The sequence below is a fragment of the Vulpes lagopus genome, chromosome 1 (assembly GCF_018345385.1).
Source record: "Vulpes lagopus strain Blue_001 chromosome 1, ASM1834538v1, whole genome shotgun sequence".
In the NCBI taxonomy this organism is placed as follows: Eukaryota; Metazoa; Chordata; class Mammalia; order Carnivora; family Canidae; genus Vulpes; species Vulpes lagopus.
The window spans coordinates 74,390,316-74,410,728 of NC_054824.1; the positions used below are offsets into that span (position 1 = coordinate 74,390,316).

The window sequence follows — 20,413 nt, forward strand, 5'->3', positions numbered from 1 at the left end:
TTTTAGTGAGAGAGAGAGGAGGCAAGTGCAAATGGGGGAGAGGCAGAGGAAAAAAGAATGTCCAGCAGACTCTGTTCTCAGCATGGAGCCTAATATGGGGCTTGATCTCATGATCCTGAGTTCGTGACCTGAGCCAAAATCAAGAGTCAGGCACTTAACTGACTGAGCCACTAAGGCATCTCTCTATAATTTTTTATTCTTATCTCTCACTAGAATTACAAGCTATGTATGACATTTATTATTACTAAAAGGAACTAGTAGATAATTTTTGCTTATTTTTTATTTTTGCTTTGTACCAAGTTTCCAGTCTTTTTGGGTGCATTAAAAAGAATAATTCTAGGGGTGTCTGGGTAGCTCAGTTGGTTAAGTGTCCATCTCCTGATTTCAGCTCAGGCTGTGGGATCAAGCTCCATTTTGGGTTTTGTGCCCAGTGAGGAGTTTGCTTGAGATTCTCTCCCTCTCTCTCTTCCCCCCACTCCCACTCATGCATGACGTGTGCACACATTCTCTCTAAGATAAATTTTTTTTTAAAGAAGCATAATTATAAAATTGAGTTGAAAGATCAGAGCTGGTGTCAGGGCATAGACTTTTTTTTTTCATAGACTTTTTTTTAATAGAGTTTATATTTTAGAGCAATTTTAGATTCACAGCAAAATTAAACAGAAGGTATGGAAATCTCCCATATACCACCTGCCCATATCCATGCATAGCCTCCCCTATTATCACCATCCCCCAAGAGAGTGATACATTTGTTACAGCTGATGAACCTACATTGCTATATCTTACAGCTCAGGTTTTACTTTTAATTGTACATTATGTGGGTTTGGACAAATATATAATGATCTGTATTTCACCATCATGGAATCATACAGAGTAGTTTCACAGACTTAAAAATCCTATACTGTACCTGTTCCTTTTTCTCCTCTAACTTGTAGCAACCACTGATCTTTTTACTGTCACCATAGTTTGGACTTTTCCAGAATGGTGTATAGCTTATGTTATACAATATATATAGCCTTTTGTGGTTGACTTACATACATAGTATGCGTATATAGTATGCATACCCAGCAGTATGCATCTAAGGTTTCCTGTACCTTTTCTTGGCTTGATAGTGCCTTTCATTTTAGTGCTGAGTACCTCTTTGGAGAGACTGCCATTTATTTATCCACTCACCAATGGAAGAACATCTTGGTTTCCTCTAAGTTTTAGAAACTATGAGTAAAGCACTTTAAATATCTGTGAGCAGGTTTATGTGTGGACATAAGTTTTCCTCTCCTTTTGGTGAATACTGAGGAGCATGATTGCTGGATCATATGGTAAGAATATGTTTAGTTTTGATAACATTTTCCTGGTGACATATGGTGGGAGCATCTTTTCATGTACTTACTCGCCATCTTTGGTGAGGTGTCTCTTAAGGGTCTTTGGCACATTTTAAAGTTGAGTTGTTTGTTCTCTTACTGTTGAGTTTAAGAGCTCTTTGTATATTTTGGCCAACAGTTCTTTATCAAGTATGTCTTTTGCAAATATTTTTCTCCCAATCTATGGCTGGTCTTTTAATTTTTTAGACAGTGTCTTTTCAGAGCAGGAACATTTTAATGAAATCTAGGTTTTTTATTCTTTTTTTAATGGATCCTGCCTTCGGTGTTGTATCTAAACAGTCATTGCGGGCAGCCTGGGTGGCTCAGCAGTTTAGTGCCACCATCAGCCCAGGGCATGATCCTGGAGACCCGAGATCGAGTCCCATGTCAGGCTCCCTGCATGGAGCCTGCTTCTCCCTCTGTCTCTCTCTGTGTCTCTCATGAATAAATAAAATCTTTAAAAAAAATAAAATAAAATAAAAATAAACAGTCATTGCTACACCCAGAGTCATCTAGATTTTCTATGTTACCTTATAGGTTTATGTCTAGATTCTTTTTTTTGCATGTGGACATCCAGTTGTTTCAACATCATTTGTTGAAAAAGGCTGTCTTTGCTCCATTATATTGCCTTTGCTCCTCTGTCAAAGATCAGTTGACTATGTTTATAGGTATGCTTCCTGACTCTCTGTTTTGTTACATTTATCTATTTTTCTATTCTTTTTCCAATACCACATTGTCTTGATTACTCTAGCCTTATAGGAAGTCTTGAACTCAGGTAGAGTCAGTCCTCCAACTTTGTTCTTCATTATTGTGCTGTCTGTTGTGGATCTTTAGCCTCTCTGTACAAACTTTAGGATGAGTTGGACAATATCCATAAAATAATTTGCTGGAATTTTGATTGGGATTGTATCAAATCTGTAGATCAAGTTGAAAAGAACTAATATTTCAACAATATTGGATCTTCCCACCCATGAACATGGAATCTCTCTCCATTCATTTACTTTTTTGCTGTCTTTCATCAGAATTTTGTAATTTTCCTCACATGGATCTTTTATACATTTTGTTAGATTTATACCTAAGTATATCATTTGGGGGGTGCTGATATAAATGGTATTAGGCTTTTAATTTCATTTTTTTAATATTTTATTTATTTATTCATGAGAGAGACAGACAGAGAGAGAGAGAGGCAGAGACACAGGCAGAGGGAGAAGCAGGCTCCATGCACGGAGCCTGATGTGGGACTTGATCCCGGGACTCCAGGATCACACCCTGGACCAAAGGCAGGCGCCAAACCGCTGAGCCACCCAGGGATCCCCAGGCTTTTAATTTCAAATTGCACTTGTTCATTGTTGTTATATAAAAAGCAGTTTAGGGCAGCCCGGGTGACTCAGCGGTTTAGCGTCACCTTCAGCCCACAGTGTGATCCTGGAGACCCAGGATCAAGTCCCACGTCAGGCTCCCTGTGCGAAGCCTGCTTTTCCCTCTGCCTGTGTCTCTGCTTTCTCTCTCTCTCTCTCTCTCATGAATAAACGAATAAAATCTTTTTTTATAAATAAATAAGCAGTTTATTTTTTCTTCTTTTTTCCTTTTTTTTTGGCAATTGAATTTTATGTATTGATTTTGTATCCTGCAAAACTGATTGCTTACTAGTTCAGTTTTTTTGTCGATTCTTTTCAGATTTTCTACATAAATGATGATGACACCTACAGACAAAGAGTTCTATTACTTCTTTCTCAATCTATATATCTTTTATTTCCTTTTATTGTCTTACTACATTAGCTAGGACATTCTTCAATTGTTCCTATTCTTAGTGGTAAAGCTTAAAGTTTCTCACTATTAAGTTTGTAGATACTCTAACAAGTTGATGATACTCCATTCTGTTCTGAGTCTACTGAGAGTTTGTATCATAAATTGAAACTGGATTGTATCAAGTGCTTTTTCTGCATCCCTGCATCTGTTGATATAATCATGTGACTTTTTTCTTTAGCCTGTTGTGATAGATCATATTAATTGATTTTCAAAAGTTGAACCAGCTTTGCATACCTGGGATAAATCCCATATGGTTGTGGTGTACAGTCCTGTTTATACATTGTTGGATTTGATTTGCTAATTGTCTGTTGATTTTTCCATATATGCTCATGAGAGATACTGTTCTATAGGGGTTTTTTTCTTTGTAATTTCTTTGTCTGGTTCCGTTGGGGTAATGCTGACCTCATAGAATGAGTTAAGAAGCATTCCCTTGGCTTCTGTCTGCTGAAAGAGATTATAGGGAATTGGTATAATTTCTTCCCTAAATATTTGGTAGAACTCACCAGTGAACCTAGCTGAGCCTGGTGCATTCTGTTCTGGAAGGCTACCAATTATTGATTCAGTTTCTTTAATAGATATAGGTTATTCACATTGTCTGTTTTCTGTGTGTGGGTTTTGACAGATTGTATCTTTCAAGGAATTGGTCCATTTTATCTAGGTTATCAAATTTGTAGGCATGGAGCTAGTCATACTATTTCTTTGTTATCCTTTTAATGTCCATGGGTTCTGTTGTGATGTCCCCTCTTTCATTTCTGATATTAATGTTTTCTGTCTTTTTCTTAATTAGCTTGGCTAGAGGCATGCCAATTTTGTTGATTTTTTTTTTTTTTTCCAAAGAACCAGCTTTTGGTCTTACTGATTTTCTCTATTGATTTCCTATTTTTTAATTTCATTGATTTCTTCTTTAATTTTTTATTTCTTTCCTCCTGTTTATTTTCTTGTTCTTCTTTTTTAGTTTCATAAGGTTGAAGCTAAGATAATTCCTTTTTATATAATGGAATATATTCCATACTATAAATTTCCCTCTTACCACTGCTTTCACTGTATCCCACAATTTTGATCCATTGTGTTTTCATTTTCACTTAGTTCAAAATATTTTTTAATTTCTCTGGAGATTTCTTTTTTGATCCATGGATTATTTAGGAGTATACTATTTAATAACTGCATTTTTGAGATTCTTCAGCTATCATTTTGTTACTGATTTCTTTTTATTCCATTGTGATCTGAGAGCAGACATTGTATGATGTATTTTTTTTTAATTTGTTAAGATGTGTTTTATGGGCCAGGATGTGATCTGTTCTGGTGAATGTTCCATGTGAGCTTAAGAAGAATGTACATTGTGTTATTGGATGGAATAGTCTACAGATATCCATTATATCCTGTTGATTAAAGATATTGTTGAGTTCAACTATGTCCTTACTGATTTTCTGCCTCCTAAATCTGTCCATTTATAAGGTAAGAGTGTGGATCCATCTGTTTCTCTTTGCAGTTCTGTCATTTTGGCCTCGCATAACTTGACACTATTGTTAAGTACTTACATGTTAAAGATTGTTATGTCTTCTTGGAGAATTGACCCTTCTATCATTATGTAATGCCTTTCTTTATCCTTCATAACTACTTTTGAGTCTTATCTGAAATTAATGTAGTTACTCCCACTTCCTTTTTGGTAGTGTTAGAATGGTAGTATCTTTCTCCATCCCTTTATTTTTCATCTATATGTGCCTTTATAGAGTGGGTTTCTTATAGAGAATATGTAATTGGGTCTTGTTTTTTAATCCACTTTGATCATCTGTCTTCTAATTGGTGCATTTTTAGACCATTGATGTTCATAGTGATTATTAATACAGTTGGATTAAGATCTGTCTTGTTACTGTTTTGTTTGTTGCTCTTATTTCTGTATTTGTCATCACTCTTTTTCCTTTTTACAGTTTTATTCAAACATTTTGTCCCATTTTCTCTCCTTCCTTAACAGTCTCATTTTACTTTTTTCCACTGGTTGCCCTAGAGTTTGCTACATACATATCAACCTATTTAAGTCCACTAACGATATACAGCTTCATAGGTACTGTAAGTACCTTAAAATAATGCTTATTACTCTCTCCCATCCCTCGTACCGTTGATGACATTCATTTCACTTATATATACACACATATATATACTTAAGCAAGTATAGTTGAATACAGTGTTACTACTATTAGTTTCTGAAAAGTTAGATGTAACACTTATCTTTATTCCTTTATCAGTATAGTGGGTTTTTCCCCTGTGACTTCTTTTAGCATTTTTCTCCCCACCCTCAACCCTGCCTTTTTTCCTCTAGTTTGAAAAAGATATTTCTATGTGTAATTTTCTTGGCATTTAACCTAATTGGTGTTTCCTGAGCTTCCTAGGTCTGTGGTTTGATGTGTGACATTAATTTAGGGGAATTCTTAGTGATTATTGTTTCCAAATACTGGAAATATTTCTTCCATTTTTTCTCTTCTTTTACATTTGGTATCCCCATTTTATATATGTTACACTTTTTGTAGCTGTCTCAAAGTTCTTGGATATTTTGTTTTGGATTCCTTTTGTTTCATTTTTCTCTCGTTGCTTTTCAGCATTAGTGGTTGCTAATTGAGATATCCTCAAGTTCAGAGATTCTTCTCTCAGCCATTGCCAGACTACTAATAAGTCCATCAAAGGCATTTTTTATTTGCTGTTACCATTGTTTTTGATCACTAGTATTTCTTTGTTTCTTTCTTAGAATTCCCATCTCTGCTTACATTGCTCTTGTTTTTGCATACTATCTGCTTTATCCACTACAGCCATTAGCATGTTAATTGTTATGTTTTTTAAGATTTATTTATTCTAGAAAGAGTTTGAGCAGAGGGGAGGGGCATAGGGAGTCTTACACAGACTCTACACTGAGCATGAGCAGAACGGGGGGCTCAGTCTCGTGACCTGAGCTCACAGCCTTAGCCAAAACCAAGAGTTGAACATTTAACTGGCTGTACCCCTAATCATTGTTTTAAATTCCTGGTCTGATAGTCCAAGGTTGCTGGTATATCTGAATCTGTTGTCATGCTTGCTCTATCTCTTCCAACTGTGTTTTTGCCTTTTTTTATGTCTTGTAATTTTTTCCTTATGGCCAGGTGATGTTGTACTGAGTAAAATGAACTGCTATAAACAGGCTGTTAGTAATGTGACGATAAGGTGTTGGGGAGGGAAAGTGTTCCTAGTCCTGTGATCAGGTCTCAAGTCTTTTAAGAGTTTGCACCTCTGGAATGTAGTGCTTTTCAGTATTCTAACTTTCTTCCTTCAATGGGATAGGATGACTAGAGCGGACTGGAGTTGATTATTTCCCTTACCCCAGGTCACTAGTCCCTGATAAAACCCTAGCAGATTAGGTTCTGATAGTTTCTCCTGAGGGCAGATTCTGTTAAGAAAAACAGAATGCTTTTGTGTATTTCAAATTACTAGTTCTCCCTTCCTCCTGCCAGTAGCAAAAGAAGATTTTTCCCCACTATTCACTGTGAGGTCCTGGTAGAGTTCCAGGAGGTAAAACTCACAAATGTGTGGGCTCCCCCAATAACGGGGTCCCTGAGGAGTGTTTTCACCCTCAGAGTTGCCCACATTGAACCTCCAGCAGTTTGCCAGTTACAATTCAGGTTTCTCTACCCTAGCACTACTAGTTCCCGGAGGTTTCTGCCCTGGTAAGTTATAATTCTCTGTATTAGCCTATCATTTTCTCCAATTTGGGGGGCAGTGGTTTGCCCTGTGATCCCCCTTATCTTAAGGATCTAAGAAGAGCTGTTGATTTTTTTAGTTTGTTTATTAGCTTTTTAGTTGTTAGGACAGAGAGTGATGACTTAAAAATTTACTTGCCAAACTGGAAGCCAGATGTCCCTTAATTTATTGTAAAATTTTGTCAAGTGTAGTCTTTTTGAGCCTGTTTTTAAGCATTTGGTTTTCGTCATTCACAATCAAATTTTAAGTAATATGATTTTTTTAACTTAATCTACAAAATGACTTCTTAGAAAAATTAGGTTACTGTACTTTAGATTTTTTATTATAGTCTTTTCTAGGACAGTCTTTTAAATGACCTTTCCTGAATTTAACTGTGCATATCAGTTAATGTAAAACTCCATTTTAGTTCTATTTTCTGAAGAGAAGCCAGTTGGTGTAAGTTTGCTTTGCTGATCTGAATGTCTGACCTAGTTTTCACCTGGAAACTTGAGCTTGTCTAATTTTTTACCTGATAAGTCTTTTCTGCCAACTTACATAAATAAGCAGATATGACTTACACATTAACTAGCCTTGAAATTGATAATTCACAAGTGCAGTACAGAGTGGTTTGTTTTACTTAAAGTGTTTTTTACTTTATTTATTTTGAAGCTTCTTCTCAGCCTGTTGATAACCATGTTAGCCCATCTTCCTACTTGGGCCATACACCAGCATCACCAGCCAGATACTCACCTGTTTCAAAAGCGATGCTTGGAGATGATGAAATTACAAGGTAAGGAACTGAACATTCATCCTTCTTAATAAAGCCACCTGTTAAAAGGAGTTATAATCAGACAAGTAAGAAAACCACAATTTTCAGGACTAAAAGATTTTACTGACAGATAATGAACTTAAACCTTAACTTTTCGTTGAGAGGTTGAAATATAAAAATATTTCATATGCCAAGTAAATGACTTTTTTAAAAAACATATTACCTTTTTTTTTCAGGAATGGTAAATTGTGCTTAGAAATTAGCATGGGGTAAAACTAAGTTAAGAATATACTAATGTAAAGCTAACTTTTCATATATTCCTATTTAATATATATCAAAATTTGTTAAGGCAATCATTTGGTTCATGTTTAGAATTCAACAAATGATATTTTCTTTGCTTGATATGTATCCTTAATATCCTCACTCTTAAAATTTACCTTGATCTAACTTTACTGTTTTAAATAAAGTTTGTAGATTAACTATCTTTTTATTCCCAAAAAACTCTCGACTAAGTGAGAAAAAATAAGTGAAAAGTATTTTAGGGAGGAGGGCGGGGGGTGGGGGTGAATGGGTGACGGGCACTGAGGGGGGCACTTGAGGGGATGAGCACTGGGTGTTATGCTGTATGTTGGCAAAGTGAACACCAATAAAAAATAAATTTATTATAAAAAAAAGTATTTTAGGTCTTTTTCACATTATTCAATATAGTAATAAGACATTAAGTTTATACAGATTGCTTTATAATTTGTACAAGTATTTCATATTATAACATTTAACATTAAATGTCTTCCATTTAATGTCTATTTTTATGTTTTTATTAATTGCGTTATTGTTGGTGTTACTATTTTTGAGCTTTCGTAGTTATAATTATTCTTGTCAGACTCCTGACTCTAGGCAATGATCTCTTTAAGGTCAGATAGGAAGAAATATTCATCTATATCCTCTTTTTCAAGAGTTAGCAATATTGAAAACTTATAATATTTGCTCAGTGTGTTTGGAGTGAAAAATAGGAAAAAACAGTGTTTGTGGTTATTTGTGACACAAAATTTCAAGGCTGTCAGTCTTTAGGCTGTGTTCCTATACTGATGTGCATGGTTTTGTTGTTTTTGCTAATAGTGCCAGTTTATTGAAGTAAAGAGGAAAAGTGGTTAACGTCTTATCTAGTCTTTAATCTGCATATTTTTCTTTTCTTTTTTTTTTTTAATCTGCATATTTTTCAAACCAAAAACATGCTTTCTTGGTGTCTTGATTGCTGTTCCTCATCTTTTTTCAGTATATATATTTTCTCTAGAATATTGTATCAGACTTTTTTAGTATTACACAACAGATCTGTTTTCTGTACTTTTCTGTGAAAATCAGGTGGCTGATTACTGCATATGCTTTCCTTTTTTTTTTTTTTTTTAAGATTTTTATTTATTTGTGAGAGACAGAGAGAGGCAGAGACACAGGCAGAGGGAGAAGCAGGCTCTTCACAGGGAGCCCGATGCAGAACTCAATCCCAGATCCTGGTATCACTCACTGAGCCGAAGGCAGATGCTCAACCGCTGAGCCACCCAGGCGTCCCTGCATATGCTTTCCTAAAACGTGTTTTATCACTCCCTTTTGATAATTACACAACTTTGTCCAGATAATGAAGTACAAAAATCTTTACCCTCACATTAGAAGTTCTCCACAATTTGACCCTAAGAAATCTTTCAGAAGTTATTTCACATTACCATTTAAAAAAGAAAAAGAGGGATCCCCGGGTGGCGCTGCAGTTTAGCGCCTGCCTTTGGCCCAGGGCGCGATCCTGGAGGCCTGGCATCGAATCCCACGTCGGGCTCCCTGCATGGAGCCTGCTTCTCCCTCTGCCTGTGTTTCTGCCTCTCTCTCTCTCTCTCTCTCTCTCTCTCTCTCTATGTGACTATCATAAATAAATTTAAAAATAATAATAATAAAAAATAAAGAAAGAAAAAGAAAAAGAGGGACGCCTGGGTGGCTCAGCAGTTGAGTGTTAGTTGAGCATCTGCCTTCAGCTCAGGGCATGATCTCGGGGTCCTGGGATCAAGTCCCATATCGGGCTCCCTGTAGGGAGCCTGCTTCTCCCTCTGCCTGTGTCTCTGTGTCTCTCAAGAATAAATAAATAAAATCTTAAAAAAAAAAAAATCTCAACATACAGAATATTGATTATTCTAAACTTCATTTTTTAATAGCTTTTTTGAGGTATCATCCATATATCATACACTTTCTCCCATTTAAAATAAACTCAGAGGCACCTGGGTGGCTCAGTCTGTTGAGCATCTACTTTAGGCTTCGGTCTTGTCGAGCTCCCCGCTCAGCAGAGAGCCTTCTTCTCTCCCTCCCCCGACTTGTGCTCTCTGTCTTGCTCTCACTCATTCACTCTCTTAAATAAATAAAATCTTTTTTAAAAAATGTAAACTCAGAGATTTTTTATATAAATGTAAACTCAGTGATTTTTGATATATTACATTATTAATTTTTTTAAACGTGTGATTCAGTGGCATTAATTAGATTCACAATGTTACACAATCATTACCATTATCTATTTACAGAACCTTTTTACCACCTCAGACAAACTGTAGCCATTATGCAATAATTCCCATTTCCGTCTCCTCTCAGTCCCTGGTAATCTCTAGGCTAGTCTACTTTGTGTCCTATGCATTTGCCTAGTCTAGATTGATCATATAAGTATAATCTTAAAATTCTTTTGTGTCTGACTTCTTTCATTTAGCATAATGTTTTCAAGATTCATCCATGTTATAGCATGTATCAAAACTTCATTCCTTACGGCTGAGTAATATTCCATTATGTATATATACCACATTTTATTTATCTCTTCATCTGTTGATTGACATGTGGGTTGTTTCCACCTCCTGAGTATTGAAAATAAAGCTCTGATAAACACTGGCTTGCACATATCTGCTTGTATCCTTGCTTATTACTTCCTTTGGATATATACTGAAGAGTGAAATTGCTGAGTCACATAGTCAATATATGTTTATGTTTATGAGGAACCATTTGTTTTTTATAGCAACCACACCATTTTACATTCCCACCTTCAATATATGAGGGTTCCAGTTTCTCCACATCCTCACCAGTACTTGTTTTTTCTGTTCTGTTTTATAGCTATTGTAGTTGGTGGGATGTATCTTGTGATTTTTCATGCATTTCTCTAATGACTAATGATGTTGAACATCTTTTCATGTGCTTAGGTTATTTGAAAATTCAGAATTTATTTTTCTCTGAAAGACTGTTGGATTTTTAGTAGACTATTTTAAATTATTATTTGCAAATATAAAACTAATTCATATGTATGTGTGGTTTTTTGCTTCGTACATATATATTTTTTAAGTTTTTCTTTAAATTCCAGTCAGTTAACATACAGTGTAATATTAATTTCAGGTATAGAATTTAGTGATTCATCACATACATACAGCACCTAGTGTTCATCACAAGTCCTATTCTTAATACCCATCATCCATTTAAACCATTCCTCACCAATATATATTTTAAAACATAGTAGAAACCCTAAACTATGATTCTGTCATCTACCAATGAAAACAAAACATCTCCAATATAATGAAATACAATGAAAGCTATTTTGTGCCCTGATCCTACCCTGCCTTTCCTACACTGCCTCACCAAGTGAACTCTTTTCTTGAATTTGGATTTATTATTCCATTTTTTCTTTTATATATGTGTTTAATATTTCCTAAACAATTTATTATTTGGTTTTACTATTTTTGACAAGAAAATTTAATTTTCTTAACCCTGTAAGTAAACTGGCAAAGCTGATTAATGATGAAAACCTGTGAGTGACTAGAAAATGCCAGTTTGGATTTTTAGCAAATACTTAACATTAATTCTACATTGTATGGAAGGATCTCAAAAATTCATTTTTTTAAACAGTTACCTCTGGCGATGCCTCAATGGCTTAGCTGGTTAAGTGTCTACCTTTGGCTCAGGTCATGATCCAGCCCCATGTTGGGCTTCCTGCTGAGCAGGGAATCTGCTTCTCTCTCTCCCTCTGCCTGCCACTCCCCCTGCTTGTGCAGGTTCACACTCACTCTCTTGCTGTCTCTCTCTGTCAAATAAAATATTTTTTTTTAATTTTATTTATTTATTCATGAGAGACACAGAGAGAGAGAGAGAGAGAGAGAGAGAGAGAGGCAGAGGGAGAAGCAGGCTCCAAGTAGGGAGCCCAATGTGGGACTCAATCCTGGGACTCTAGGATCACGCCCTCGGCTGAAGGCAGGCGCTAAACCGCTGAGTCACCCAGGGATCCCCTCTGTCAAATAAAAATCTCTTTTAAAAATTTACTTTGTTAAGCATTTTGTTACCAATAGCTTTTTGAAATGTTCTAGAAAAATCCAATTAAATTTTAAAATATTTACCAAATATACATTCTAATTTCTTTTTTTTTTTTTTTTTAACATTCTAATTTCAAATGATGTTCTCTGTCAATTCTGCTGCTGGAAGTTTCATGGTCTAACTAGAGTTATAAGTGATATTCACACAACTAATTATAACTGGGGGCAAATGTAAAACCTTAGCAATGGTAAGATATATTCTGATTTCAGAGACTTGATTTTTTTTTTTTTATTTTAAAGGTCTTGTTTGTTCATTCATGAGAGATACAGAGAGAGAGAGGGGCAGAGACACAGGCAGAGGGAGAAGCAGGCTTGTTGCAGGGAACCCGATGCAAGACTCGATCCCCATACCCGGGATCTCGCCCCAAGTGGAAGGCAGAAGCTCAACCACTGAGCCACCCAGGAGTCCTGATTTCAGAAATTTTAAATGGAGGTTGTGGGGAAAGGTTCATCTTAAAATGAATGAACAGCAGAACAAGAGTGAGCGAGATGTGACTTAAGAAGTAAAAATATTTAATTATTTTATATAAAAGGTTCAGAGATGGGCAGTTCCCACATTTGTATAGCAACCCTTAGGTCCATGGTGTCTCTGAGACTCTTCTGCTCTTACTTTCATGATTATAATATGTCTAAACCAGTAATGGGATTTTAGTGTTCATTTTGTGTGGGGGTTATTATGGGTGGGGAAGGGCACAAATGTGCTTTGGTATGGGGACAAAAATGTGCTTTGTTTTTCTTAGGATCTGTCTGTCTTTGGGAAATGACAGTAAAATTTACCTTTATTTCCCAAAGGACAGAATAGCGTCTTAGCCTCAACTTAGCAAAGAGGAATGAGATTCCAATGACTGACTTAGGTTAGTCATCGTGACTCATCCTTTTGAGACTGGAAAAAGGACCTGGCCTACCTTTTCTAAGACAAAGGTTTTTCTGCCTTATACAGGTTCTAGGTAAGGGCAGGGACTGCTTTCTGGGTAATAAAATATGTACATCGACTTTTCTTAAGTGTATATATTTCTTGAATAGGTTCTTTATGTCATTTTTTTAAAATACCACATTGTTTTCTCCTTTTTTGTTTCATGTTTGTTTTTTAACAAAAATCATTGGTTTTTAACATGAGCATTTAGTTTTATATAAAATTGGAATTTTTCCTTTTAATTTCTAAGCCTAATTTGTAGGCTTAGAATCTCTACTCATTGTTTTGAAAACCATTTTAACTTTGATCTAGCTTTCTTTATAGTTGGATAATATAAGAGTTATAAATAGGGAATTCTCACTGATAGTATGTCAAATTCTATATGGATTTTCTAAGGTGTTCAATATTTTTTATTTTTTTAGGGAACCTAGAAAAGTTGTTCTTCATCGTGGCTCAACAGGCCTTGGTTTCAACATTGTAGGAGGTGAAGATGGAGAAGGAATATTTATTTCCTTTATCTTGGCTGGAGGACCTGCTGATCTTAGTGGAGAGCTCAGAAAAGGAGATCGTATTATATCGGTAGGATATGTTAATCAAAATAATGTTTTTATTGTTATAGCTATGACCTATTATTAAAAGTTTTGTTTTTTTTATCCTAAAGTTATAAGAGATATTTTGGTTATTTTCTTACCATTTTACAACTTAATTGTAGCATTGCAGTGTTGTGAGAGAACATGTTTTGTAGGATACATTTTCTTTTGATATTTGGCTTATTTATAAGGGGGTCATTCTTTATAAATGTGCTTGAAATAAAGTACATAGTCTCTATTTCTTGACTGCAAGGTTATCTGTATGTTAACTACATACATAGTGTAAATCTTCCTTATACTCTAATCTGTTTTCTTCTTGATTTATGATTAAAAGAATTTTTTTAAGCTGTCTGAATGTAATGGTAGGTTTAGCAGTTTGTTCTTACAGCGATTTTTAATTTTTATACCTTGAAACTGTGTTATTAGATGCATATAAGTTTAGGATCTTTATTCCTTCCTGGTGAGTTGAATTTTTTACCATTATGTAATAATACTCTTTTTAATAATGGTCCCTAGAAGCTATATTGCCTGATATTAATGTAACTCTTTTTTGCTTGATATTTTGCCTTCTCTACTTTTTTCTTTCATTTTGTGTGCTTATGTGGTTATTGCCCATACATTTTTAGACTTAAAACTGATCAGTAGTTCTGCTGTCCTCCCTAATGACACATAGACTTTGGGAAACTTTTAATTCTAGTTGCACTGTTTCTAGTATTTTACTAAGGTTTTAATTTTATGTCCCCCAAACTTAGTCATTTTGATTTTTGTTTTTTAACAGTTAATCCATATGTTCTATTTTGTTGTTATCATCTCTTCTTATATCTCACTTCTTTCTTCTTTGTTTCTCAGTAGGCCACTAAGAGCATTGGGATTGGATTTGTTGTGTAGGACTATTTTGTTAATTGTAGAAAATTTAGCTTTTCTAGCTTCCATCCTCTACATGCTAGTAGAATTCCCTGATCATTTTAAAAAGCAAAAATATTTCTCAAATATCTAAATGTACCTTGATGGGAGCCCTTGGATTGTTTTTTCAGCAATAATTTCTCAATGATAAATACTCATAGAGTTTGTCTAAAATTATGTTTATTTCACCTTCGCTTGTAAATATAATTGTGTCTTAAGTACTAGGTTGACAGCTGTTGTCTCGCACTACTTTGAAGATACTGTTTTATGCTGTCTTTTGTTGCTAATTTAACAAAAAAAAAATCTATGTCTTGTTTGCAAGTGATTTGGTTTTTCTTTTTTTTCACTGACTGTTTTTTAAGGTCTCTTAAGTTTTGACAAGAATTTAACTAACGTGTTTACGTCTAACATTTTATTTATTATTTTGGGGATTCATTGGATCAGAGGAGTCCTGTCTTTAATCAGTTCTGGAAACTTACCCAATATTTTTTCAAATTTTGCCTTTCCCACATTGTGTAGATCTGTCCTTCCTCCTGTGAAAAGATATTATCCTTCTGTTCTGCATGTCTTTTAACCCCAATTTCTTATTTATCTACTCTCCTTTTACTTAATTTTCAGTCAGATCTGTTTTCTAGTTCATAAATTGTCTTTATCTGCTCTTTAAGCCAAAATGAATTTTTAAGTTGCAGAGTACTCTTGGCTCTCTAGAAATTCTTTCTACTTCTTTTTTTTGTCTGCCTTGTAAGTTTTTGTGGAATCTTTGTTATTTGTTATTTATAGTTTCTAATATTCTTTTAGATTTTTTCTTTTAAACCTATTTATCTTAAGTACCATAAATAATCTATTTGTTGAAGTTTATAGGTAACTAATACACGTGACTTGTGATAAATTGTTTTCTTTTATTCTAAATTTGGCATTGTGAGTTTATTTTCAATAGTAATTGATAGAGTGATTGGGAGAAAGAGAATAGACGGGGATGAGAGAAACCAGCCAAAACTTTACCTAGCGTGTAATGGCATCATTGGACTAGAGAAACTAAAAAACTCTAGGAAGCCACAGACCAAGTCTTAAACCTATCTGTCCCTATCTGTGAACTCTTTCCCGTTGGTCTTCACTTAGTGCTCAGATGCAATAAACCAAAGGTTGGGAACCAACAGAAAAGAATTGAGAAAAAGTCATTCCTGAATCATACAAGGTACCTGCTCAACAAAAATAGGGGACCTTGGGCAGAAGATCTGTAAAAAACAGGCCTGGAACTCTGTACTTTAGCTGTTAAGAGATAAAGAGTAGGAGGCAAGAGAGTTGAGAAAAAGCTCTCTGAGACTGTGTGGATGGAATGATATCTCCAAGACACAGCAAGCCTGGGACAGATCTAGAAAACAAAGAGAAGTTACCAGCAGCTCAGAAAGCTGCAGCAGGTTTATAAAGCATTCAGTTTTAAAAGCCATTAGGTCAGCTGTAAAATACTAAGTGATCCTGGTAAGCTCCAGGATCTAGTGCTAGTATTCCTGTCTTATATCCCTGAGGGGAAAGAGTCTTAATCTTGCTCTCAAAAGATATGAAACTAAACTTAATTAAAACCACAGTAAAATGCAGTTTCAGCTCCCCCACTGTCATGGCCCAGACACAATGGTTTAAATATTATTTGTTTCAGCCTCTCTTGTTATTTTATCTGAAGTTGTCTACTTTACAATTAAAAATTACAAAAAAAAAAAAATTACAAGACATGTAGAAAGGAAAGAAAGACTAGTCAAGACAGAAAGCAGTCAATAGAATTAAATCAAGAGAAGGTTCAGACGTTGAATTTATCAAACAGGGACTTGAAAATAACTATGATAAGATCATGATGACAATGATAAAAATACTAAAGAATATAGGAATAAAGGTAGAAAATATGTATGAAAAGATTAGAGAATTTAGACAAAGGCATTAGTACTACAAAAAAGAATCCCAGGGATCCGTGGGTGGCTCAGCGGTTTAGCGCCACCCTCAGCCCAGGGCATGATCCTGGAGTCCTGGGATCGAGTCCCGCATCAGGTTCCCTGCATGGAGCCTGCTTCTCTCTCTGCCTGTGTCTCTGCCTCTCTTTCTCTCTCTCTCTCTCTCTCTGTCTCTCATGAATAAATAAAATCTTAAAAAAAAAAAAAAAGGATCCCATGGAATGTCTAGAAATTTTAAAAAACTACCACAAATGAAAAATTTTTTTAAAAGACTTACTAGCACACTGTCAACAAAAGAAAGAATCAGTGAACTTGAGCATAGGACAGATAACAGTTCCCAAGGTGAAACATAAGGGGTGTATAGAAATTTGGGAAGAGCAAGCAGACCAGAGTATCCAAGATCTATGGAACAGTATCAGTCTACTAGAGGAGACAGTCTTTGAAGACAATGACAATTTTCTGAAACTGATGAAAAATACCAACCCACAGGTCTATGAAGCTCAGCAAACTAGACCTAGATACATCATAATTAAAGTACTAGAAAGCTACACTAAAGATCACTTGTTAAAAGCAGTCTTAGAAACAGCCTATTACCTACATAGGAACAGTACAAATGACAAGTGACCTCTCGATAGAAATATTAGAAGACAAAAGCCAATTGAACAATATCTTTAGAGTGCTTAAGGAAAAAACTGTCAACCTAGAGTCCTATATCCAGTGAAATTATTTATGAGAAATGAAGTTAAAATAAAGACATTTTCAAACAGACAGTAGCTTAGAGAATTTGTCCCTGGCAAACCTACAAGAAATTCTGGAAGAAATTGTTCTGGGTAAGGAGAAACTATACAAGATGAAACCCTAGATCTGCAGAAAGAAATTAAGAATAACAGAAAGGGTACGTGAATAAATACAAAAGATACATTTTTTAAATTTTTTTAAAAATAATTATACATATTTATAAGACTTTAGCTATTTAAAACAAAAAATTGCATTATATACTACGGGGTTATGACATGTAGAAGTAAAATATAAGGGCACTAGAGCACAACTGACAGGGAAGATGGACTTATACTAGTGTTTCTTATACATTTGTGAAGTGATACAGAATTCTTTGAAAGTGGACTATGATATTTACATGTTATTTCTGGAGGAAGCTCTAAAAATACTCTTAAAGGCTATAGTTTTAAAAATTCAGTACAGGGAATAAAATAAAATATGAAAAAAAATACATGCTTCTGACAAACAAAGGCAGAAAAGGAGGAAAAATGGGGTAAATAAAAAGCAATATGACAATATGAAATTGAAATTCAACTCTGTTAATATCTACATTGCAGTTAACAATTAAGATGCAGAAATTGTCAACTTGGTTTAAAAAAAAAACAACTAAGACCCAAATATATACTCTTTACCAGAAATTTACTTAAAATATAAAGACTCAGGATGCCTGGGTGGCTCAGTGGTTGGGCACATGCCTTCAGCTCAGGACATGATCCCAGGGTCCTGGGATCGCGTCCCACATCAGGCTCCCAATAGGGAGCCTGCTTCACCCTCTGCCTTTGTCTCTGCCTCTCTTTTTGTGTCTCTTATGAATACCTAAATGAAATCTTTAAAAAAAGAGAAGTAAAAATTTTTTAAATAAATATAAAGACTCCTGTTCTAGATGAGTAAAAGAAAATAAACTATATAAACAACATATGAAAGATGATGTGACATATTCCTGTGAGGCAAAGTAGAATTCAAGACAAATAGTGTTATTGGTAGATTTTTATAATGATTTAAAAAAAGACAACAGTGTTGAGTGTGCATGTGCCTAATAATCCTTTCAAAATATATGAAGCAAAAATTGCCAGAACTAAGGAAAGAAATCAAAAAGTCTACAGTCACAGTTGGGGATTTGAACACCTTCCATAATTGATAAAGTAGACAAAAGAAGAAGAAAAGATATTTGTGTCCTTACCACTTGTCATCTATAAAAATTAATTTGAAATGGATGGTAGAATTAAATTTCTAGGAAAACTACATGAAAACTTAGTAAACTTGGATTAGACTAGGAATTCTTAAATAGGACTAAGGGGCTAAATTCTGTGGTGAAAAGAGAGTCTTTTTAATTTTAGAGAGAGAGAAAGTGCAAATGGAGTAGGGGAGAGGGATAGGAGAGAATGTCAAGCTGACCCTGCTAAGCAGAGAGCCCAGTGCAAGGCTCGGCCTCACAACCCTAAGATCATGACCTGAACCGAAATCAAGTCAAATGCCTAACTGCCAGAGCCATCCAGACACTCAGAAAAGAAAGTCTTTTTAATAAATGCTGCTGGAACAACTGAATATCTATATGGAAAAACATGAACTTCAACCCCATCTTACTCCAGATGTAAAAATTAATTCTACAAGGATTATAAATCTAAATGTTAAGCCCAAACCATAATCCCAGAAGAAAACATAGAATATCTTTGCAACCCTGCAGTAGACAACAATCTCTTGGACAAGACACGTACAATACTAACCATAAAAAAGATGCATTAAAAAAAACAAACTGGCAAGCAACAGAGTAGGAAAAAATATTCTTTAAAAAGATGCATTAAAAAACCAAATTGGCAAGCAACAGAGTCGGAAAAAATATTCTTAGTGTCTGTGTGTCTGACAAAAGTCTTGTATCCAGAATACATAAATATCTCCTACAAATAAACAATAAAAAGATATGAGTAACCCGGTTTTTAAAATGAGCAGAAGAATTAAACAGATATTTCACAAAACAATATATATGAATGACTTACAAGCACGTGAAAAGGTACTTAACGTGAGGCATCAGGGCAGTGTAAAAAAAAAACAGTGAATAAAGGTGTTCATAAGAATTTGGATGGGTGTGATTTAACTTTTCTGTGTCTTGATTGTGACAGTGTCTGTGCAACATGCAGTTGTCAAAACTCTTAACTGTAAACCAAGATTAATTTACTGAACGTAAATTATGCCTAAATGAGATACAGGTGATTCTTGAACAACATGAAGTTGAACTGCACGTGTCCACTTATATCCATATTTTTTTGATAAATACAATGTAGTATGGTAAATGTATTTTCCTTATGATTTTCTTTTAAGATTTGTTATTTTAGAAAACAAGCACATGCATGAGTGAGGGTGCAGCAGAGAGAGAGGGAGACAATCAGACTTCCCACTGAGCAGGGAGCCCAATGCAATGCAAGGCTTAACATGAGCTGAAATCAAGAGTCAGATGCTTAACCAACTAAGCCACCCAGACCCCCCACCACCACCAATTTTCTTAATGTTTTCTTTAGTTTATTGTAGGAATAAGGTATGTAATATAATACATATAACATACAAATTGGTAAGACTTCTTGTCAACATAGGCTATCATTATTTAAGATTTTAGAAAAGTCAAAAGGTATATGTGGACTTTTAACTGTGGGAGGTCAGCACATATCCCATATCCCACCCAGTTGAATGGCTAAAGAAAAAAATTGATGACAAACATTGGTGAGGATGTGGAACTCTGGTAGCTTTCATTCATTACTGGTGGGCATATTGTACAATCACTGCAAGAATTTTGGAGGAAGTTTTTGAGAAATTAAACATAGAACTAACCATATCACCCAGATTTTACCCAAGAAATCATGTCTACAGAAACACTTAACAGAAATGTTCATAATAGCCTTAATAATAATTGAGATCTAGAAATGACTCAAGTGTCTATCAGTAGTTAAAATACCTAAGTAAATTGGAGTACATTTACACAGCACTACTCACCAACAAAAAGTAACAAACTACTAAAACACAACTACCTAGATAACCTTATAAAACATTACATTGAATAAAAATACCACAAAAATACATACAGTAAGATTCCAGTTACATGATAATCATGAGTAGACAATAATTTCTATTGGTAGAAGTCAGTTGCTGATGATTGTACTGATTATAAAGAGGTACGATGGACATTTCTGCATTGGATGATGGAAAAGGTATATATCTTGTTTGGAATCGTGGTTTCATGGGTGTATACAGTTGTTGACACAACTGAACTGTTCACATTTTTACATCTTACTG

General features: G+C 34.9%; 1 protein-coding gene across 15 annotated transcripts in view; it reads left to right on the forward strand.

Annotated features, from left to right (window-relative positions):
- The window catches only part of DLG1 (discs large MAGUK scaffold protein 1), a 232,396-nt gene that overhangs the window by 152,000 nt on the left and 59,983 nt on the right, over positions 1–20,413 (forward strand). For all 15 annotated transcript variants that reach the window (XM_041748422.1, XM_041748253.1, XM_041748574.1 and 12 more), the window contains 2 exons: positions 7,539–7,659; positions 13,344–13,500. In XM_041748422.1, the coding sequence (XP_041604356.1) occupies positions 7,539–7,659; positions 13,344–13,500 (278 nt within the window). The remainder of the gene's footprint in view (positions 1–7,538; positions 7,660–13,343; positions 13,501–20,413) is intronic.